At 37.1% G+C, this 24,677-nt stretch overlaps 1 protein-coding gene across 7 annotated transcripts in view; it reads left to right on the top strand.

Moving 5' to 3' along the window:
* The window catches only part of LOC105227024 (uncharacterized), a 227,674-nt gene that overhangs the window by 108,605 nt on the left and 94,392 nt on the right, over positions 1–24,677 (top strand). For all 7 annotated transcript variants that reach the window (XM_049460180.1, XM_049460181.1, XM_049460179.1 and 4 more), the window contains one exon: positions 4,226–4,475. In XM_049460180.1, coding sequence (XP_049316137.1) covers positions 4,226–4,475 — 250 coding nt within the window. The remainder of the gene's footprint in view (positions 1–4,225; positions 4,476–24,677) is intronic.

The raw sequence follows: 24,677 nt of genomic DNA, 5'->3' as shown, positions 1-24,677 counted from the left end.
TCAAAACTTTTTGCCATACTATACGATCGCTATTTGTGTCGAAAATTTTCGAGCGATTATTTTCTACAACTTTCGGTGTGGATTGACTTAGAAATAGTGCATCGATGAATTCAATTCAGTGTGGATTTACGCATATGCACTCAAAAGTAAAAATCAGTTGACAGCAAGTACATCCAAGCAAATGATTACCTGTTTTTTTTGGAACACCTGGAACAATACAATCATCTGATCATTACATCGACTGACCGCAGCAGCATTTTTAGTACTCAAAACATCAATTTCATGAGTCCTGATTTGGGACCGAAAACTTCTTTTTATTTCCGTGGGTAAAAAATAAACTATTAGCTCAACGTTCGACACCTGAATAGACGGTTATATGTTCAGGAAGCATGTTTTGCAGATACCTCATACAGAGTGTTAAAAATGCTTTGAAAACTGGTTCAAACATGCAAAGTTATATAGACCTTAATCCCGAAATATAAAAAAACGACCTACGTTTTTGGTTGTAGTCCAATTTCGCTCATTTTTACACCGTAAAAATTCCGTTCCAATCATACTAGTTTACAGTATTGAACTTTTTGTCTGTTGCTACGAATTCTGCGATTGATATTGTTCACTTATTACTTGTTTTTGTCACATCTACCCTTAAAAATTTTTGAGCAGCTCGAGTTACTTTGTCCTTGATTTTTATCATTTAAGCATATACTTATATTAATCGAAAACAGGCGTATTTTACTGTGTTAAGATTAGTTTCTCAAGTTTTTGCGTCATGAGTAGTTCAAGAAGACGTTGTTTAAAAAAACCAGATCATTTTTGCTACATATGCGGAGAATATGTGTTTAAAAATTGTAGAAAAGTTATATCAGAGTTCGTGAAAAATACCTATTTTGAGTATTTTGGAGTGATCTTGGATAAAAATAAGAATTCTTGGGCTCCCAGTTGTGTTTGTAAATCTTGTATTTAATATTTAAGATTATGGAAAAGTGGTAAAAGAAGTGCCTTTAAATTTGGAACACCGACTATTTGGCGAGAACAACGAAATCATCTCGTGGACTGTTATTTTTGTAGTGTGAACATAAACGGTTTAAACACTAAAAATTGAGCTAAATGGCAGTACCCAAGTACTAGTTATGTTCAACGTCCAGTGGAGCGTTCACCTAACTCTTCAGAGCCAAAAATATATCTGAACCATTGCTCTAATGGACCAAGCTCACCACAAAATGATGCTGATTTTGAAGGTATGTCTAATGAGCCAAAACGCTTTTCCCAAAATGAGTTGAATGATCTTGTTAGAGATTTAAATCTTTCTAAACAAGCTTCAGAATTGTTAGCATCAAGACTAAACCAAAAAAACTTGCTATCCTCGGATACTAAAATAAGTTTTTATCGTGAAAGAGATGCAGAATTACGGCGTTATTTTTCCGAAGAAAACGGCATTACCTTTTGTTCAGATATCAAAAAGTGATTGATAAAAATGAGCTTGAAGCGATACGAACCAAACGACTGGCGTTTATTCATTGACAGCTCAAAACGTAGCCTTAAATGTATTCTATTACATAATGGAAATAAATACGCTGGGGTACCTATTGCCCACAGTACAAAGTTAAAGGAGGAATATTGTAACAGTTCGCTAGTCTTGAACAAAATAAAATGCAATGACCATGAGTGGCAAATTTGTGTCGATTTAAAAATTGGTCAACATTCTTCTCGGTCAACAAAGTGGTTATACCAAGTTTCCCTGTTTTATATGTCTTTGGGACAGTAGAGCATTGGGTGAAAAAAATGGCCCTTGAGAGAAAAAATGGAGTCTGGAAAGCACAATATAGTACGCAATTCATTAGTAGCTCGTAACAAAATTATCCTTCCACTATTACATATAAAACTGGGCATCATGGAACAGTTTGTAAAATCACTATATAAAGATGGGAACTGCTTTTCTAACATTTGCCAAAAATTTCCTCAGCTCACTATGGAAAAGATTAAAGCCGGAATTTTTGATGGCCCCCAAATTAGACAACTTATGAAAGATACTCAATTTAGAAATTCTATGACTGAGTCAGAACTAAAGGCTTGGACAGCATTCGTATCTGTGATGCAGAATTTTCTCGGAAATAAAAAATCCGAAAATTATATTGAACTTGTAGAAGACCTTCTGCTACAATTAAAAAAAATGGGATGCAATGTGAGTATAAAACTTCGCTTCCTCCATAGTCACCTAGGGAGGTTTCCGGAAAATTTAGGAGATATGAGCGAAAAGGAGGGAGAGCATATGCATCAAGACTTACGCGTCATGGAAGACCGCTATCAGGGTTTCTGGGATACAAATATGTTGTCTGACTATTGTTGGTCTCTAATACGTCATTTCCCAAAGTCTACACATCGGAGAAGAGCTTTAAAACGAAGTTTTTTAGAACATAATGATTAATTATTTTTCTTAATAAAAACATGTTTTTTTTCTGTGTAATACCTACATATCTGAAACTCTGAAACTAGAGCTGATAAAAATATTTAAATTGTATTTTTGGAAATAGGATATTATATGTAGTCAGCAACAGCTAAAATTTCTTTGGCAACAAATGTACTGTAAACTAGTGTCATCAGGGTGCCAAGGAACACAGCTATAAAATTTTTCCCAAGTTAGTCACCCCAAATTCTATTTATCTCGTCATCCTGATCGTTTACATATACCGCTATATCTATTGAGTATTTCAAGGAACCGTTAGGTGGTCAAAACTGTTATGCTTTTTGCAACATATTGCGATAGTTTAAATACTAACACTGAAATGAAAGCATTGTACATTGTACATTATTTAACTTTACCCATCAAACATTGATAACACTACAATGCGATAACTATATTTTTTAACTTATCGTCGCTACGTGACGAGCTATGGAAAACATTCTATTTTCTTTACAAAATTTGTCATGGACCATTGTGCAAGGCAACAGTATAATCTCGGAATTAATTGCCATACAAACTAACAAATAAAAATTAGAACTGAGATTTTTGTTTACCTTTTTATATTACGGAAGCAGCCAAAAATATACTTCTTATTGTATTATGCATATAAGATTATATGATTTTATTATATTCAAGTTATTAAATTTTATTTTCGCATTCTGCAGACATTTAAAGCTCTGCTGCGTATATGTATGATGGTACGAATTGTATTTTCATTTATATTATTTTCGTTTGAATCTTCACGTCACGTTACTCCAATCCATACACACCAGAGAACTGCAACGAGTAATAAATTTTTGTTTATACTTAAGTATTGATCCGATACTCTCTGATTCTGTCAGTTCGGTTCATGTACATGAAGCGCACCGTTTGTTTTCAAATCAGCGATAGAGAACAACTTTGAATCACTAGCGATCAGTTTATACCTGATTTGTTTATGAACGCTCGCATCAGCAGAAAATACCCAAAGTGATGCAAACTCATGCTTCAATGATTGAAATGATCGACCGCGTTCGATTTGTATATCATCCCCTAAACACTGATTTAGTCGGACACTTCTGTTCTATTTCAAATACACATGTTTGTATGTACATGTATGTAGGTATACACATATGTTATATGTATAATGGACGCATCGAAAATTTGTAGCATGCGCACATTTTCAAAACTGACAAATTTTTGGTACACATGATTCCAATCAGTCGAGCACAAAATTGATGTTGTTTGCTGTACTTATAGATTTACCCATAGATTTACTCGTAGATTTATTTATAGTTTACCCAAAGTTTCACATCAATTCAAACAATCCTCGCAACGCTATGAACTGACATGATACGATTGGAACCGAAGCCAGCCATACCGTTTACTCGATCGTGATTGCCAAAGAACAGATTGTTCGTGTTGCATCAGATCAGTTGACGCTGGCAGCTACTCGAATTGATTAACAAAGTTGTATATGCTGAACTGAATTGATTTGATTTTGTTTTTGGCACGACTGTTTGTTCTGATTTTATCATACTCGTTGCAGCTCTCTGTTATACACATAGCTCTATGTATGTATGTACATAGCATATCCATTTGAAGCATAAATACATATGAACAAGTTTACCTTAGATATGTATATTCCTGAACAAAGTACATACTTTGGGAAATTCATGAATGAATTAACTTGAAAATACGTTTGTGATTTGTTTTTACATATTTTCATGTTCTCGCCCCCATAATTAATTCGCCGTGCACTGGTGTGCTTGTTGTGGGCTTCAGCTTTTCATGCACAAAAGCGCTATGCAACAGATACAGCAGATACCTCGCGTCGGCCTCGGTACTTCTGGCAGTATGGCCGCCGAAAGTAAACCACACCAATGTCAACAATGCATGAAGAGTTTCTCCAGCAATCACCAATTGGTACAGCACATCCGCGTCCACACCGGCGAAAAACCGTACAAATGCTCATATTGTGATCGTAGATTTAAGCAGCTTTCTCACGTGCAGCAACATACGCGATTACACACTGGTGAGTAAAATCAAACACAAGTAAAGAAAGTTTTATTTTCAAATAAGATGAAATTAGTTAAAAAACATAATTCCCTATGGTTAATTAAATTCTTAAACTCTACACGATGGAGTCCATATATATCATGTACATATTTTCCAACAATATGTGTTTAGACTCGTTCAAATGAAGTCAACGACAATCGAGAAGTAGTAGAGCTGTAAATATATTTATACTCGTATATATATGATACTAGAAGACTCGTCCACCATCTAAATGATTTTTATTAGTTAGATTATAACTATTAGTTAATGAGATATGACATTTTGGGTAAAGCAACTTGTGTTCTTCTTCTTCTTTACTGGCGTAGACACCGCTTACGCGATTATAGCCGAGTCAAAAACAGCGCGCCAGTCGTTTCTTCTCTTCGCTACGTGGCGCCAATTGGATATTCCAAGCGAAGCCAGGTCCTTCTCCACTTGGTCCTTCCAATGGAGTGGAGGTCTTCCTCTTCCTCTGCTTCCCGCGGCGGGTACTGCGTCGAATACTTTCAGAGCTGGAGTGTTTTCATCCATCCGGACAACATGACCTAGCCAGCGTAGCCGCTGTCTTTTAATTCGCTGAACTATGTCAATGTCGTCGTATATCTCGTACAGCTCATCGTTCCATCGAATGCGATATTCGCCGTGGCCAACGCGCAAAGGACCATAAATCTTTCGCAGAACTTTTCTCTCGAAAACTCGCAACGTCGACTCATACGTTGTTGACATCGTCCAAGCCTCTGCATCATATAGCAGGACGAGAATTAAGAGCGACTTATAGAGTTTGGCTTTTGTTCGTCGAGAGAGGACTTTACTTTTCAATTGCCTACTCAGTCCGAAGTAGCACCTGTTGGCAAGAGTAATCCTGCGTTGGATTTCCAGGCTGACATTGTTGGAGGTGTTAATGTTGGTTCCTAAATAGACGAAATTATCTACAACTTCAAAGTTGTGACTGTCAATAGTGACGGGAGAGCCAAGTCGCGAGTGCGACGACTGTTTGTTTGATGACAGGAGATATTTCGTCTTGCCCTCGTTCACTGCCCATTTGCGTTGCTTCCTTGTTCAGTCTGGAGAAAGCAGAACTGTGTTGAGGCCGATGATATCAATATCATCGGCATACGCCAGGGGCTGTACACTCTTATAAAAGATTGTACCTGCTCGATTCAGTTCTGCAGCTCGAATAATTTTCTCCAGCAGCAGATTGAAGAAGTCGCACGATAGAGAGTCGCCTTGTCTGAAACCTCGTTTGGTATCGAACGGCTCGGAGAGGTCCTTCCCGATCCTGACGGAGCTTTTGGTGCTGCTCAACGTCAGTTTACACAGCCTTATTAGTTTTGCGGGGATACCAAATTCAGACATCGCGGCATAAAGGCAGCTCCTTTTCGTGCTGTCGAAAGCAGCTTTGAAATCGACGAAGAGGTGGTGTGTGTCGATTCTCCTTTCACGGGTTTTTTCCAAGATTTGGCGCATGGTGAATATCTGGTCGGTTGTTGATTTACCAGGTCTAAAGCCACACTGATAAGGTCCAATCAGTTTGTTGACGGTGGGCTTTAATCTTTTCTTTTTTTTTTGCATAGAAGCTGATGCATGCACCTTATCAGCTCTTCGCCGCCGGCCGCAGGCGGGCAATTGCTATTCGAACTTCTTCATGGTCGGGCAATGGAACGTCTGCTCCATCGTCATCGATTGGGGTATCGGGTTCGCCTTCTCCTGGTATTGTACGTTCACTGCCATTCAGCAGGCTGGAGAAGTGTTCCCTCCATAATTTAAGTATGCTCTGGGCATCGGTGACTAGATCACCTTGGGGGGTTCTACAAGAGAATGCTCCGGTCTTGAAACCTTCTGTAAGCCGCCGCATCTTTTCGTAGAATTTTCGAACATTACCCCTGTCGGCCAGCTTATCAAGCTCTTCGTACTCACGCATTTCGGCTTCTTTCTTTTTCTGTCTACAAATGTGTCTCGCTTCCCTCTTCAACTCTCTTCAACAGCGTATTGTATCAACTTGTGTTAGTTTACAAAAAATTTATCAAAAAGCATTTCGTGTGTTAAAAAAACATTAGATTTTGTGGGAAGTTGAATTCTACCATTCCCAGTATTTAACAATTTTATAATTTTTTAGGAAGGGTCAGTTTGAAATTGTACACATATGCCTCATCGTTTCCCACCAATTTTCTGCCAAATCGGTTGAGCCGTTCTTGAGTTATAAATGGTGTAACTAACACGACTTTCTTTTATATTGGGTTGTCAAAAAAGTCTTGCGGTATTTTCGCTAGTTGGCGCTGAAAGCGCATAGTTCTAGTTTTATTCGTTGCCTTTTTGGAAAGCTCATTTCACGCGCTAACACGTGTTTGATTGATTGTCGTTTCTTTTAAGTCGTTCGTGAGTTATAGCGTCGCAAACATGGAGCAAAATAAAGAGAAAATACGGCATATTTTACAGTACTACTATGATAAAGGCAAAAATGCATCTCAAGCCGCCAATAAAATTTGTGCAGTTTATGGACCCAATACAATTTCCATTTCCACCGCACAACGATGGTTTCAACGTTTTCGTTCTGGTGTAGAGGTGGTCGAAGATGCGCCACGCTCCGGAAGGCCTGTCGTCGAAAATTGCGTTAAAATCGCTGAATTGGTCGAAACAGACCGGCATAGTAGCAGCCGTAGCATCGGTCAAGAGCTGGGCATGAGTCATCAAAAATTCATTTCAATTTCAATAAAAAAACAGATCAATAAAAATACCACAAGACTTTTGTGGCAACCTAATATATAAATTTCTTTAAAAAATAACATAACATAATTTTTTAAATAAACAAAAATTCGTGTGAATAAAAATTTATCTGGGATTATTAATCGCACCACTGAGCATTTTACTACAAAAATCAATTGAAGCATTATAAAAATAAAAAATAAAGCTTAAGTAATTAATACTTGGTCGAATCTCCTAGGAATACAATTCACCTGTATTTCTCGAGAGGAATGGAGGAGTCCTGGGAGGCCATCCTTTACAACAGTTCATAACAGCTTAAAATTTCTCAGCTTCCTGGACCTTTGCTAATTGAGCCGACCAGATCATAATTTCAACTCCATTTGAAGTAACCTATTTTTTTTTACCAACTTGCTGGAATGCTTTGTGTCGCAGCCTTGTCAATATAAGTTAATCCTCAGCTCTATGTGCTCTTGTCCAGGGTTTTTTGAAATTAATTCACAGTTAAACTTTTCTAATCAAAGAATTTTTATTAATCCTGCTCTAGAAATCAGTAGTTTTTGAATTTTATTTATAAAGAAAAACAAAAATATTTTTACTATCCATTTTTTTATGGTGTTTTTATTGATATCTTAAGAATACAGAAAAAAAAATTTACAAAAAAATATTAAAAATTTAAGTAATTAGAGGGGGAGAGACAGTTGCACAAAAAAATGGCGCATCCTGGTGACATTGATCCTGACTCTCCTGGTGCCGTGAAAAAAAACAAAAGAAATTCTTAATCAGTAAGGATGCTGTTATAGTCCTTACCTCAGGGAACAGGAAAATTTTTTTTTGAAAAATGGTGACTGCCTGAAAATAAAAATCATTTTTTACGCTTTTTTTTTGAAATTCCTGGATTTTTTTTAATTATTAAAAACAAATGATTAAGGATTATATAAAGATAAAGGATTATATAAAGAAGGTTCACACAAAATTTCAAGTAAATCGGTTGTATAGAACTTGAGATAATGTCGGTACCGTGTGGAAAAAAGTAGTTGCGAGAAAAACGCGTTTAAAAAAGTGAGTCTACCTATGTACCTACCGGGCTAGGTACTGCGTCACTAAAGTAACTGTAGCTCTTAAAATAATTCTAATTTTTAAAAATCTTTTGGAGGATATGTTCTTAATGGTCTATACTTTAAATATATGAAAAAAATCGAATTTTTCAAAATTCTAGAGTAGAACACCCCCTTAAGCACTATGTGCTCTTGTTCAAGTCTGGCTTAAGACTAAAACTTTGAAATATTAGCCCTGCCTGATTCCTTACACTTGGCACAATTTTGATATTTCTGCTGCTATTTCACCTGATACTGTCGTTGTTGTCGTTTAGACAAGAGGTGAATCGTTGCTACCGCGCTGATATTGTAATAGCGAAGAATTGGGGGGGTGCGATAAGGCCATGCGAGATAAGACCATTATGGTCTAATCCAAATGAGAGATAAAGCCATATGGTCTAATTTCCATTTAAATGTGAGATGAAACCATATATTTTTTTGATCAGATTGGACATAAAGCCATATTTTTTATTTGCAAATGAGAGGTAATGCCATATTTTTTCTTTTAAAGTAAATGGAAATAAAGCTATTAAGGCTTTATTGCACTTTTGAAAATGGTTTACAGAAAAACTAAGAAAATTTTCGCACGGGGGAGGGGGCGGGCCGGCGCGCGAACGGCGCGGCGCGGCGCGGCGGGACGCGAAGGAGAGTAATCACAGAACCGCCAAACCATCCTGATATATATACTTGCATTTTTTCTTTTCAATATATCGAATCAATTAGCAAATGTTAAGCAACCATGTTTTATTACTCTATTAGCAATTTTGCAGTTCTTTAACTGGAAAAAAAGACAACAAAAAAATTTTATTCTTTAACAAAAAAAAAAAACAAAAAAGTTATATTATCTATGTTAACAAAAAATTGGTTGAGCATCTATAATAATCGCTCTGCAAATTGGACATAATGTTTTTATGCCTAACGAATCATTTCTATTTTTCATATGATTTTAACAATCTTGACAAACTTTGTAATGTTTGCACGGGTTGAAAGGTTGTTTTTCATGATCATGGACTGAATTTGAGTTTTTCATTTTGCGACAATGAAACAGGAGGTTGTTGAAATCAACTGCAACACCAACTTTGCAGTTCTTATTGTAACAATAATAGTATTTAATATTTCTACTTGTATATTTATATTTATAGATTTGTTCTTCCTTTTCAATATACAAAAGTTTACTATTTTTTCTAAACCCTGGTATAATGGTGTACTCAAAAACTGTGTTCACATTTTCCATTTTGTTAAGAATTTCGCGAAATTGAAAACACGTGCACGGCAATAAAAATATGACATTAAATAATAACGTCATTGTCAAATGCACTTTTTATCAACACAGGGTGACTTCTAATAAAACAATACATTGCCAATTGCACTTCTTGTCAAAACAGGGTGAGGATTTCCCATTTTTGTTATCTTGTAAAAGGGTAACACTTTACTAATCTTTCATAAATAGCAAAATATAAAAAACGTTAAAAAAAATCAAATATGATTTTTCTTTAAAATGCATTTGAGATATAAAGCCATATTGAATTATGTGCTATTGTGAGATAAGGCCATGATGGCTTTATCTCAAATTCGAAAGCGAGATAAAGCCATATCGTTTTTTTTTTCAAAATAATATGGCTTAATCTCCCATTCAGATGTGAGTTTATGCCATCATGACCTTAACTCACATGGCCTTATCGCACCCCCCCGAAGAATTTGCCAGTTAATGGGAAAATGCTGACGCGGAGTATTCCCACGCTTGCTGGCTGGCGTGGAATAGTTCTAAGAACGCTACAGTGGGCAGACTAGCAGACTAATGTGTTAACTGCCCCTTCTAAATCGAGGCCGTCCGCGGCCGTTTTCATGATCTTGGCTATCGCTTCCTTCTTGTCATTTGTGTCCTTTATGCGTTTACTCGTCCTGTGTATCCAAAATACTAATGCTGCACCTATAATGATAGCAACGGCCAGTATCACTAACATGCAGAGGGTAGTGCGGAAAACCCCTAACTAAGCTGCATACTTTTGGTATTCTTGGAAACTTACCAATAAAGCATATAACATCATCATTTTGAAAATTTTTTACCTTAGAATTACTTACAATATCGCTTATGCTTACATTTAAAGTGTACTCAGTGAACAATATTTTCGAAATTTCATCTGTATCCAAAATTATAGGATTTACAATATTTAATTTACCTAAAACTATGGAATAAGTTATGTTGTCCAAATCTGTTATAACTGCCCTATTTTTGGCCATTAGTAATTCAAAACGATGACCAGTGTCAATGTCGGCTTTTTTTGTATTAGTAATAACTTTGTTAACAGTCACAGTCAATTTATCGATTTGCTGTTGTATCTGAGTGTTTATGAAAAATTGACGGTCATTGGATTCTATAAGATCTTTTGTTTTAAATATTAGTTCATTAAAATCGTCGAAATCTTAAGTTCAGCTATGTATTTTAGCGCAGTATCAATCATGTTTCTACTTCGCGCTTGCCTATGGGGAATTTTCACCGTGTCAATCAATCGGATCCCTGAGTACGCAAAAGCCGTACAATAACTCTATAAATTTATAGCCAATTCTTTTATTGATTGTAACATAAACTTTATTTATATATAACTTTGGATTGAAAAACCTCGTAAGCTTACCGATATTATGGAAAGGAGGGGTTGTAAAAATTTCTGCTCCAAAATGATACTTAAGAAGGGACTTTGTTGTTTGTAAGTTCAGTGACTTTTCGTTATCAACCGTCACATTCCTCGTATTTTCTAAGGAATTAAGAATTTGTAATAAAGCTTGTTTTACGTCAACAATTGCCCTTGATGCAATTGAAATAACTGTGTGCGAATTTTGAAAATTTGTCTGTGCAGGTTAAAATATTATGTTTATCAGTGGAATAAATATCTATATGTAACATTTCCCCAGGACGGGATTGTATCGGAATCTTTCCTCACTCTGGTTTAGTCGGATACCGTTCGTAATTGGCTTCTTTTACAAATTTTTCAGTTGACAGTAATTGTCTTTAATTTCTTCCGCATATTTGGAAAATAGTAGTCGTTCAATACCTGTTTAATGTTCTTTCGGATAGAGCGATGTGCTCTACTGTGTTCCATTGCCAGTATCTCGTTCTAATCTTCATTAAAAATTACATTAACTTGTCTCGTTGTGTGACGAAATTTTATTGACGGGAATTTCCGTACAATCTCGTTCTGAATTTTGCCCAAAATAGACAAACTGCAATGAATAGCGTTAACTACATCAAGACTAACGCATTCACCAATAAATTCTAGTAGATCCCGAAAATTTTTAAATGTAATTTGATGCCTTATCCTCGACTTGAAAATAATTCTTGTCTTCTTGGTTGCGATATTTCCTTCTTCAAGAATTATCTGATTTCGGAATGAATTAATAGGGTTTTCCACTTTTGGAATAACTTCTGTTAGAGATTCATCACTATGCATAGTAACAGATGAGGATTCCTGCTCCATTGCATTAATGTGCTGTCATGACAATGCATCGGCAACAAGATTATCTTTACAGGGTTTATAATGAAATTGAGATGACTCTTCCACAAGTGCTCGCCACCTTTTTATTTTTATTTTTTGGATTCTTATCCGAGACAGCGAAGGTCAAAGGCTGATGATCGGTAAAAATATTCAGCTGTTTTCCTCCATAGAAATAGTTTCGGAGCTTTTGAAGTGCCCACACTTTCGCTAAAAGCTCTCTTTCATTGGTGGCATAATTCTCTTCTGCTGTCGATAACGTTCTGGAAATCATGGTTATCGGCCTATTGCTTTGAAATAATACGGCCGCAATAGCGTGCGCTGAAGTGTCAGTTGTTAAGTCAGTTTATTGTGATCAGCAGAAGTACGTCCTCAGAAGATAAAATTCTTTTAATTTTTTCTAAAGCTATCAACGCGTCGTTGTCCAATTCAATTCTAACATTTTTTGAGTGATGCGTTCCCACATGATCATTTTCTCCCCTTAAGTATCTTGTGAGAGGCTTTCGTATATAGTAACCAGATAGCCGCAGAAATGGTCGTAAACCACGAGTGCTAGGCGTTTTATAATTCAGAATGTCATTGACTTCATCAGGGCATGTTTTTATCCCTTTCTTCGAAACAATAAATCCAGGGAATTCTACTTGTTCCCTAAGAAATTTTGATTTTTCCATTGAAACTCGCATGTTGGCTTCGTAAAGTTTCGTTAAAATTTTTTCGATGTCTCTGTAATGATTCTCTTCATTGATTGAGAATATAATTACATCATTGATGTAAACATGACAGCATTTCCCCATTTCATCTCTGAGAACATCATCAATTGCCCTTTGAAAAATTGCGGGCGTATTTTTCAGCCCGAAAGGAATTCTACAAACTTCGTACTTTCCATTGTTTACAGAGAAGGCAGTCTTTTCCTTGTCCTTCTCCGCCACTTAATTTGGTGGAACCCGGACTTTAAGTCAAGTGTCGTGAAAAATACTGATTTCCCCATGTTAGTTAAAATAGCTGAAGTATCTGGAATGAGATACCTGTCCGAAACTGTTTTGACGTTCAGTTTCCTAAAATAAACTACCATCCTCATCTTCTTCTTCCCGTTATCGTCTATATATAGGATTATTATATGGAGATCGAGAAAAACGAATTATTTCATCTCGTAGTAAATCTTTAATTTTCTGATTTATAAATTCTGAAGCGGCTATTGGGCAAAGGTATGACTTTGAATAAGTCGGTTCGTTACCGACTGTTTTTCCAATATAGAAGAAATATTTTCCGTATTCCCTGGTTCTTTAGGAGAATTCGCATTTCCAACTCTTTTATTGATACTTTTACAGTCATAACAAAATAATTTTTCTTCTCCACCTTTGTAGTGAAGGTTACCTTTTGTAAGTCTATTTTTGCGCCAACCTCAAGCCCAATAATCTCGTCAAATGTTTTAACTTCGGAAAGAAGGTAAAAAGGAGCAGTCTTTCCGAGCAAGTTAATTAAGCACCTTTCCTTAAACACGGCAATACGGTGAATAGATATAAACATAAATTATTTTTCTATATTCCTTACCCCTCTTAAATTTTCATTGGGCTTAACAAAACTTTTTCCCGCTCCGGTATTTATCAACAATTTCATCGGTCGCCCTGCCAGTGTCGTATCTACATAGGCAGGAGCGACCTACGTCTAAAAAATTTATTTCCTCCAAAAATTCACATTGTGAGTCATCTTCATTAAAATTGTTCACTGAATCTTGGGTTAAGTGATTAACCCTTTGTATTTTCGAAAATTTTTGCCAATCGCTCTCGCGAGGTTTTTTCATTGTTTTCCTTTCTTGAGGGTGTAGGTTATTATTATAGGCAGTTGGCCTTTGATTAAAGTTTTGGGGTGACATTCGGGTTCTCTGAGAATCCCGCTCATCTCTCCAATTGGGATTATAATTCCCTCCTTGCTTTGGAGGATGGTGTCATGTGTAGAAGTTCACGCAAGTGAGGAAAGTTCTCTGATCGCCATTCACTTGGGAGTGGCCAGAAACGATTCTTTTACATATGACTCAAGCAGCTCACGACTTCCGGTCTTTGACCAAGTATCCTCTGGGTAGCCTAAGAACATCCGTTTGAAGGCGAGCTAACGTGAGAAGGCGAAATATCCCCTACATAGGGTTGTGCGCTGGGTTTGGGACCCGCCACGTAAAAAAACAACCCCAGCGAATAGCAACAACCAGCCTCGGATGAGAGACCCCCCTTTTGATGACGACCATGGAAAACGAAATAAGGACTACGAATTGAGGGCATGCACCTGGAATGTCCGGTCCCTTAATTGGGAAGGTGCCGCTGCCCAGCTGGTTGATGTCCTCGTGAAAATAAAGGCTGACATCACCGCCGTCCAAGAAATGCGATGGACGGGACAAGGACAGAGACGAGTAGGTCCTTGTAACATTTACTACAGTGGCCATATAAAGGAGCGCAAGTTTGGTGTTGGATTCGTGGTGGGAGAGAGACTCCGTCGCCGAGTACTATCATTCACTCCGGAGAATGAACGTCTAGCCACAATCCGCATCAAAGCGTGGTTCTTCAACATATCGCTGATTTGCGCCCACGCCCCGACGGAAGAGAAGGACGATGTGACCAAAGATACTTTTTATGAGTGCTTGGAGCGCACTTATGAGAGATGCCCCCGCCACGATGTCAAAATCGTGCTTGGCGACTTTAACGCCAGGTTGGGCAAAGAAGGTATCTTTGGCACAACGGTCGGTAAATTCAGCCACCAAGAGGAAACATCCCCAAATGGGTTGAGATTGATCGACTTCGCCGGGACCTGAAATGTGATTATCTTATTATTACCCATCGCACAACCCAGTGGAGGGGATGCTTCGTCTAGGACCGGAAGTCGTGAGCTGCTTGTGCCATAAGTAAAAGAATCGTTTCTGACCACTCCCAAGTGAGAGGCCATTAGAGATTTTTCCTCACCTGCGTGAACTTCTACACATGATAAATTAACAGCTAAAAATATTTAAACGAAAAACAAAAACAATTCAATTCAGTTATTCCTTTTCAAAATGTAAATAGCTATTAAAATGTACATTGGTTTTGATTTCGTTATGATGGCATTAATGTTAGGGCCAAAACTGTTGTGATGCGCATAGGAACAGGCAGTATTAATTCGTAGTAGCTCTCTAACACCAAGAAAGACAAAGTTTTATGGAGGATTAAATGGCTTCTAAATAGTTTCTTTGCAGATGAGGAATTATTTTGTTTATGTTCGACACACTTTCCCTGGGCGCTTATGTTAATTTTATATTTATCCGCTTCGGGATTTGCCTCAAAAGAAGAAACTAGGTTGTTTAAGTCTGTTTGCAACTGACATCTTTCACTATTTAAAGTATATTATTTAAAAAGTTTTACATCGTCAGCATGTAATAAAATGACTTGTTGAATTCTGTTACTAAGATAAGAAGCAACCCATTTTAGAAATACTGGTTGAAAACCAAGAAGATCAAGTTTATTCAAAAGAATTGAATGGTTTATTTTATCAAAAGCTTTGCTAAAATCTGCGTATATAATATCAGTATGCTTATTCTCCCTAAAACCCGTTGATACATGTGATATAAATTCAAGCAAATTAGTTATTGTAGATTTCCCTTTACGAAAACCGTGCTGATAACAAGAAATTAGTGGAAAGATCCGGACGGTTATGTCGTCTGCTATAATTGCTTCAAAAAGTTTAGGTATTGCAGACAACTTTTCTATTCCCCTATAGTTTTCAATAGATGACCTAAATCCACTCTTATGTAAAGGAATTATAAATGATTTTTTCACTATGGATAGAAATAAGCATTGCTTAAGAGATGAATTAAATAGTTTTGTTAAGGGTTGGTATATACGTACATATATTTGGCACATTTTTTATGAAAGCATGAGGGAATCATATCTGGGCCATAACTAAATGATTGTTCTAACATTTTTAACTGATACAAGACGTCTGCTTCGGAAATGGTGGGTGCATTAATGACAGAAATCGCACATAACTTGTGCTGATGCGGAAAATTTTTTGGAGATTTTGGACCTAAAGAATTCAGCAAACATATTAAAAAATGTGTGATTGGGCATAGTACACTTATATTTCATCGCGGACGGGCAATTAGTAATATTTCGTTTGGAGTTGACGAAACCATAGAATAATTTTGGATTGCGTATAATATTATTTTTTACTTTATATATATAATTATTATAACATATTTTGTTAAGTTCAGCGAATTGTCGACGCAGTTTAGAGTATTTCGAATAGTCAAAAACTAAACCAGTTTTTTTTAAGTTTAAAACCACAATGTTTTCTATTTTTTAATTTATATAATACTCTCGAAAACCATAAATTAGAACTCATTCTTTGAGCAACAACACATTTCGTAACATATTTTTTGAATTGAAAACAATTTAATTAAAATGAGAGGCACTAAATTCAATATTGCCACTGTAATCTGGCCAAGTAACTTCAAAAAGTTCGTAATTAATCTTCTTAAAATTATCTTTCGCAAAGTTGAACCGAGAACAAAGGTCTTGTGTATTATTACGAATTAAGATGGTTATGATTTCGATATTAATTTCCAAAGCGGGATGATACGAGTCCTCTGACCGAACCAAAAGATCATATAAATTAATTTGGTTAAAACCCAACTCCGACATTTCAACTAAGAACTCTTTAAAACATAAGCGAGTACTAACAGGAACTCGATAAATTGAAATTTCCTAAAACAATTATGGAATCAGTATTATTACCCATGGAGACAACATTATTTATTAAAGAAGCATGCAGCATATATACGGATACATAAGTCCGATTGAGGCGGTATATAAGATAAAGTTAAATAGATAAGGCCACCATTAGCGCAAATTCGAATGCATTTGAATTCTATGAACTCTGCGTGCGAAACATCGACTTTTTCAGATGGAACTGAAGAATGAACAGCAAACAGGACACCACCTCCTATTCTGCTCAGCCGGTTTCAAAGATTTCAAATTCGCTGTATACATATATATATCTCATTATCAAAAATGTGGGGCTTTAGCCAAGTTTCTGCGAAAGCAATGATTTTAAAATAACAATTAATGCTATTTAAATATAGATCAGTAAGTTTTGTATTAAGACCTCTAACATTTTGATAATAAATACTAAGCGAATTATTGGTAATTAGTTTTTTGTATCAACGGGTTTTCTTGGCATTTTAGTGACAACTACAGTGTGTTTATCACGTTTATGCTCGAATTCACACAGAATGAAAGTGGCCAGAATGAGCTGTCAAGAACCAATGAAAAATTGTTAGCGAATATGTCGCTCTTAAAAGACGAAATATCTCTGTCGTATTTGAAATAAAGTTTTTGGAGGTCTGTATCGTCCGTTTTTAATTTAAAGGAAATTAACACTTTCTGTCATCGACTGTGGCATCCGCAGCAAGTGTTGAGATGAAAATGATTTTTTCCGCGGTATTGCAGCTAAATTTTTATTACCTGACTTACAGTTATTTGGAGGCGAATCCTGAGTAGTTTTTCGCTTACCATGTACCATTACAGCTTTCTCTGTATTCTGAGCAGACTAAGCTTTCTCGCCTTGAGGAAAAGCGAAGAATTATTGATAAGGTCAATGTTGGGTGGGGAAATTCTTTTTAAGAAAGATGCAGTGGTCTCTTCATTAGACGGTCGTTTACATTTAGAGGAAGGTTTTGGATTCTCTTCTTGATCATTTAAGCATTTAAATGATTGAAAAACCATTTCATAATGCCTAAATTTGTTGGTAAAGGTTTAAAGCTCAAGGTCAATCTCCTTGAAATTATTGTGCGTTGTCGGTCTGCATATGATGCAAGACCTGCGCAAGCCCTTCTTAATCTTCTTAATTGGCGTAGACACCGCTTACGCGATTATAGCCGAGTTAACAACAGTGCGCCAGTCGTTTCTTCTCTTCGCTACGTGGCGCCAATTGGATATTCCAAGCGAAGCCAGGTCCTTCTCCACTTGGTCTTTCCAACGGAGTGGGGATCTTCCTCTTCCTCTGCTTCCCCCGGCGGGTACTGCGTCGAATACTTTCAGAGCTGGAGTGTTTTCGTCCATCCGCCCGTCATGCAGACGCATGCTAGCCGCTGAAGCCTCGATAGTTTCATCACCATCGAGGCCTGTGCCGCCACAGAGGCCCAGGACACCGTTCCATATGTGACTATCGGTCGCACAATCATGGTATACAACCACCTGACAATCCTTGGCTTGCAACCCCAGGATTTTCCTGCCAGCCGATTGCACACCATTAAAGCCTTTGTCGCCTTGACCAGGGTTTGGTCCACATGCTGTTTCCACCGCAAGGTGGAGTCCAGAGTGAGACCAAGATATTTCACATTGCTGGTCATCTCAATCACTCTACCCCCAAGTGTGAGTTTCCTAAGCCCTGGTAGGGATCTTCGCCTCGTAAACGGGACGATGGTAGTCTTCGAGGGGTTGATACTCAGATCAACTCCCCTGCACCACTCCTTTGCCAGATTTAGACCTCGTTGCACTAGGTCACAGAGAGTGTCCTCGAACTTGCCTTTCGCTATCATCACAATATCGTCCGCATATCCTTGGCCCTTCCTCTCCAACTCCTCATCTAGCCTCTCCCTGAAGGCCCTCCAGTTGGTCCTTAGAGGGTTATGTCTCTGATGTCCAGCACTTCCCTCCTGCTTATAGTTATGAATGTGGGTTCACACCCTACATTCTCTACCGCTAAGTTTCTACCTACTACACATTCTAAAAGGGACTCACCTCTCGCGTTGCAGTCGGTGCTGCCCCATTCCGTATGGTGGGCGTTCGCGTCGCATCCGATGATAAGGGGGAGCTTGTGCAGACTGCAGTGCTCCACCAGCCTTTCCACCGCCTCCGGGGGTGCCGTTGCTGCCTCTCCCGGAAGGTATGCTGAGGCTAGAACGAAGTCTTTGCCCTCAGTGTCTCTAGCCTGCACCGCCACCAAATCCTGCCTCAGAAACTCTGAAATGCAATATTCAATATTGCTTCTAACAACTATACACGTCCTCGGCCTCTCGCTAGAGAGGTCCCAGATTACCTTGTTTGCCTCTGTCTTGAGGCCCTTTACCTCTCCTTTATGGACCCAAGGCTCTTGGATCAGCAGCGTGCCCAGTTTCTCCGCAGTGAACCTGCTTTTTATGACAGCTGAGGCTGCCGCCGCATGATGCAGGTTCACTTGGGAAATTTCCATATTGACGGCCATCATAAATTGGGCTCGAGGAGGGAAAGATCCTCTACCCCACCGTCAACCGCGCTGCTGTCAATTGGGCCTCCAAGTCCGTCTAGGAGCTCCTGCGTTGAGGGTAGCTCCGTATTCCGGCCATCATCGGGGACGTCCGTAGTCGTTCCTGGCACTGCTGTTTAGACCTGCTCCCGCAGGGCTGCTCCGACGACTCGTCCACCTCCATCCTTGTATCCATCGGGGCGGATTCCGGCCCTGCCTGGATATCGACGCCTTTGTCCTGTGGAGGCGCGGGCGTCTTGGCTTCCTTGCTCCCGGGGTCAGCTGGCTTGAAGGCCGCATAACGACCGTGCTGTACTTGTAGAACAGGCGGAAGCTCGCGGCCCGAACGTACTTATACGACTCATCGTCTATATATAAGTTCAACCTCCATCCTTCCATATCCCCTAGCTTCTCTTTCTTGCTGCTGGCAACACACCAGGCTGAGATACTGAGTCCCCGATTTTGGTTCCTCACCAGGCCCAAGGCGTACTCGTAGGACCTGTCCCCACTTCGAGGGAGGAAAACTGTCATGCTGTGCATGATTGGCACATCTTCCACCCTCTTCGCGCAGAGGACAGGGCCCGTCCAGCCTCCCAGCTTAGGAGCATGCTCTTTCAGCCAGTCGGCGGACGACTCGTCATGGCAGTCTACCTGCATCATGCCTCCCCTGAAATCGATGCCCAGGAAGGACGCCGTTTGGTCCACGCCTTTGCACACCTCGTCCATGAGGATGTCCTGCAGCACCGTGAGCTCCTCCGGTTTCAGCGACTCCGCCGGGTATTTGAAAGGCAGAACAGCTATGCCGATGCCCCTAACAGCATCCGCATACCCGCGCCACCCCTCCTTCACCCGTATACTATAAAAATAAGTATTTTTCTTTATTTTAATTTCTATTAGTAAGAAAAATATTTATTTGTATAGTATACGATGTTAAAAGGCATACATCTTCTATCCTATCTTGTGTGTCTGTACATGCTCATATGAGTGTATGTATACGCATGTGTGCGCATTGACTTGCATGTTCATACATTCATATATACTTATATGTACATATATTTGCATACATTGCCGAAAAAATAAATCACAAGCATACAAACATACATATGCGTACACATATGAGTATGTCACCAACAAAAAATTGATCTTCACTAGTCAATCCGGCAGAAAAATTGGCGAAGAACAAAAGAGAGATGATTTCGCTGCATATTCTCTTCCGCAACGAAGAGACGGAACTACTTTCTGAGTCAAAATTCCTTCATTTAGACTTCGCTTTATTCTTCATTTTATGTGCATAATAAATTTATAAAATGTGAATTTAAGTTTTCTAGTTTTCTTTCATATAAAATGATATGCATTTCTGAATATCACTAAGAAGTATAACTTCATCCGCGCGTAGGGACTCCACGCACCTTTTTTCTTCATGTTATTTACATAAATTTTGTCATAACATTGTCAATTATAATAATTACGAAAAATATGAGGACGATAACCAGGCGTTTTGTGAACATTAAAAAAAATTAAGCAAATCGGTTGAGTAGTTCGACCGGAATCATGTCTGCCAGTTTAAAAAAGTGTGCGAACGTCGAGCGGTATTATTATTTTTGGGCCTTGTTCGAAACCTTCCAATGGTAAAGTGAGTTTCTATATTTATTCTAAGGGTATAAGGGAATAGAAAATGCAAAAAAAAAATTGAAGAATATTATCCTACTAGCCCCTTAACAAGTTTTATTATTTTTTGCTCTTAGTTGTATTTTTTGCGGTTAAACAACAAATTTCAGGCTTCAACATTAAGGTGGATGTTAAATAACATATAACACAATATATTTAGTTTTACGGATTGCGCAAAAATCTTTTCCGCAAAAATTTGATTAATTTTACAATCGTTAAGCATTCGACAAAAGATTTAAAAAAAAATTTTATAAATAATCAAATCTGCCAAACGAGATTTGTATCATACAATAATAACTTATAGCACAATACATTTAGTTTTACGGATTGAGAAAAAAATCTCTTTTGCACAGATTTGTTAATTTTACAATTTTTAAACATACGACAAACGGTTTTTTATTTTTAAATTTTCAAATTTGTTTATAAAGAATCAATTCAGCTAAACGAGATTTCGTTCATATCATGTATCGTATGTTCTTTCTAATACCATTATCGATATGTGTAAAAACGTGCATGATGATGGGTTAACCCTTAAATACCTAATAACATTTGTTCTACGAGTTTTCTTAAAAATTATTCTTTTAGATTTTACGAGGTGTTTTATTCGTTGGTCCTTTAAGGAACTACAAGCTGCTCATTTTAAGAACATATTATTTCATTACAATTATTATTAAACTGGTAAAAGATACATTAGTTTGTATGGAAATCCAAAAAACAAATATGCTCTTGCGATAAACAAAGAGATGTACTACATTTTATGCAATAAATTTTCGTACGTGAAGAACAATTACCAAATTAGGTTTGAGCACCTGATGGTTCCTAACATCAAAGCAACATGTGACGTGATGTAATATTTAAAAATTTATGTTCATACATGAAAACTTTACAAAAGTAGGGGTTAGTTCCTGAAGGAACCGCCAGGCGTTTAAGGGTTAAGTAGTTGCAGCGTGAAAGCGTAACAAATGAACTTACATTCACATTTATAATACAATATTACTAAGGACAAGTAATATATAAATTTCTTAGACGACTGTTAAAATTAAGAGCCCACACTTGGCGAGACTTTCTTAGAGGTATCTAACAATCCATTTTTCAGAGTACCAAGCGGAAAACAATTTTAATTTTTTGGATATTTCCTTATTTAAACGGTTGTTTATGGTACATAGTATATGATTTGCCGAATTGACAGTACTATATCAGGAAGTTTTTGAACATCATCAACAATTTTTATACCCTGGACAAGGTATATTAAGTTTACCACGACGTTTGTACACAAAAGGTAATGTCAGAGACCCTACGTATATAAGTACTAGTGGATCCGGCCACGCGTTGCTGTTATTATTCATATAATAAACTATTATTTTATTCACATAATAAACTATTCAATATAGTGTACATTTTATTTACGAATAAAGGCGAAAAGTTTTTTGTCGGTATAAGAATCCAAGAGATTGTACTTCAGGTTTAATTTTGGATATGTTCATACAAATAAATTAAATTTAAATTGGAAAAAATAACGCTTTCTCAATGTCTGGTTACCAGCCTTACTATCCAGTTAATAGAGTTGTCCCCTTAATAGATTGTACTTAATAAAAATCAGCAATGTGTGATCGAACTGAACGCAGTGTGCTAAATTTTGCTGAAATCGGTTTAGGAGTGCATTGCGGACAAACAACATGACACGTAATTTTTATATATAAAGATATAAACTATCATCGTGAACTGAATCAATTAAGTAATATCCTTTTGTATATACGCCAACTAATCTCTCAGTTTTTGCGGTATCGACCTGAAATCGTATCTAATCCGTTTTCTCACCAAGATGTTGTTCATTTGGCAGAACTGCCGACAAACATATTGTATTTACACTATAGCATATAGCTACCATATTAACTAAACGATCAAAAGAAAGGTACGCTTAACCTCCGAACATTAAAAAATTAACGTTTTTTTTACTTTTTTCTTCATGTTATTTACATAAATTTTGTCATAACATTGTCAATTATAATAATTACGAAAAATATGAGGACGATAACTAGGCGTTTTGTGAACATTAAAAAAAATTAAGCAAATCGGTTAAGTAGTTCGACCGGAATCATGTCTGCCAGTTTAAAAAAGTGTGCGAACGTCGAGCGGTATTATTATTTTTGGGCCTTGTTCGAAACCTTCCAATGGTAAAGTGAGTTTCTATATTTATTCTAAGGGTATAAGGGAATAGAAAATGCAAAAAAAAAATTGAAGAATATTATCCTACTAGCCCCTTAACAAGTTTTATTATTTTTTGCTCTTAGTTGTATTTTTTGCGGTTAAACAACAAATTTCAGGCTTCAACATTAAGGTGGATGTTAAATAACATATAACACAATATATTTAGTTTTACGGATTGCGCAAAAATCTTTTCCGCAAAAATTTGATTAATTTTACAATCGTTAAGCATTCGACAAAAGATTTAAAAAAAAATTTTATAAATAATCAAATCTGCCAAACGAGATTTGTATCATACAATAATAACTTATAGCACAATACATTTAGTTTTACGGATTGAGAAAAAAATCTCTTTTGCACAGATTTGTTAATTTTACAATTTTTAAATATACGACAAACGGTTTTTTATTTTTAAATTTTCAAATTTGTTTATAAAGAATCAATAAAGAATTTGTTTATAAAGAATATGTATATAGTGTGCCTTTTTCATATGTCTTGATTTTGCAGTATTCCTCTCAGTCAAATAACTGGTTATGCTTTTCGCAACACTTCCAAATTTCATTAGCTCACGTGTGAATTGTATCAGTTCCAGGTGGTTACCAATTTAATTTTTTTCCCAGTTATTTTGAAGTTTTTTTATATATTCCGCTTGCAAAAAGTCTGGTTGGTGGTACGTTTAAACATATTTGCATCACATTTTTAGAGCTTCGTCGATTTTTGCGAGAATTTCAATTCGAATGTAACTGTGACGCCGAAAAATAATCTATAATTACATTATTTTTTATGCTAAATGCAGGAAAATCCTGTTTCCATTCCAAGATACTTACTTTTTGGTATTATACGAATTCGCATGAACATGAAAGTCGTAAGTGCTACTAGACACAAAAAATAGAAACCGGGTGCACAGGAAGTGCGCGTTGCTAAGAACGAATTTGAAGTTCATGTAATTACAAAAATTATTACTTCTATTATAATTACTTCGTTTGCGTATATGTACGAATACAAGTGCGTGTGGTTGTCAATGCGCAACCAACTTCATAGGAATGTACGGTTATGCTTTTAAAAAAAACTTAAACCATTTACGCTCTCGCAGTTTGTGCGACAAAGCTGCATACCGAAATTATGAATTATTGTTGAAATACAAAAATTAAACAACAATACGAGATAAAAAAACATAAAGATAACTTCTGGTGCAAAAAATGATAATTGTATACCGTCGCAAAGTGCAATTCAAATATCAACAGAGCACCCAAATCGGACATCACAGCCATCAACTGTTCCCATAACTTCGGATACGACACACGTAGTGTGACCGTCATGTTATTAATAACAAAAATCCCGAGGGGCACAAAAGGGCAATTTACCAACGGCTAATTATGTGCATTTTGAACAATAGAGAACAAATAGAATGTATTACGAAACTTGAAAGCAAATCTATTATCCATAATAAAAAATGTCCTAATGTTATTGGGTTGTCAAAAAAGTCTTGAGCTATTTTCGCTAGTTGGCGCTGAAAGTGCGTAGTTCTAGTTTTATTCGTCGCATCAGGTCATGCTATACTTTTTGGAAAGCTCATTTCACGCGCTAACACGTGTTTGATTGATTGTCGTTTCTTTTAAGTCGTTCGTGAGTTATAGCGTCGCAAACATGGAGCAAAATAAAGAGAAAATACGGCATATTTTACAGTACTACTACGATAAAGGCAAAAATGCATCTCAAGCCGCCAATAAAATTTGTGCAGTTTATGGACCCGATACAGTTTCTATTTCCACCGCA

The sequence above is a fragment of the Bactrocera dorsalis genome, chromosome 6 (genome assembly GCF_023373825.1).
Source record: "Bactrocera dorsalis isolate Fly_Bdor chromosome 6, ASM2337382v1, whole genome shotgun sequence".
Classification (NCBI taxonomy): Eukaryota; Metazoa; Arthropoda; class Insecta; order Diptera; family Tephritidae; genus Bactrocera; species Bactrocera dorsalis.
The sequence above is the reverse complement of the archived record's forward strand: the minus strand, read 5'-3'. Positions and strand labels throughout refer to the sequence as shown.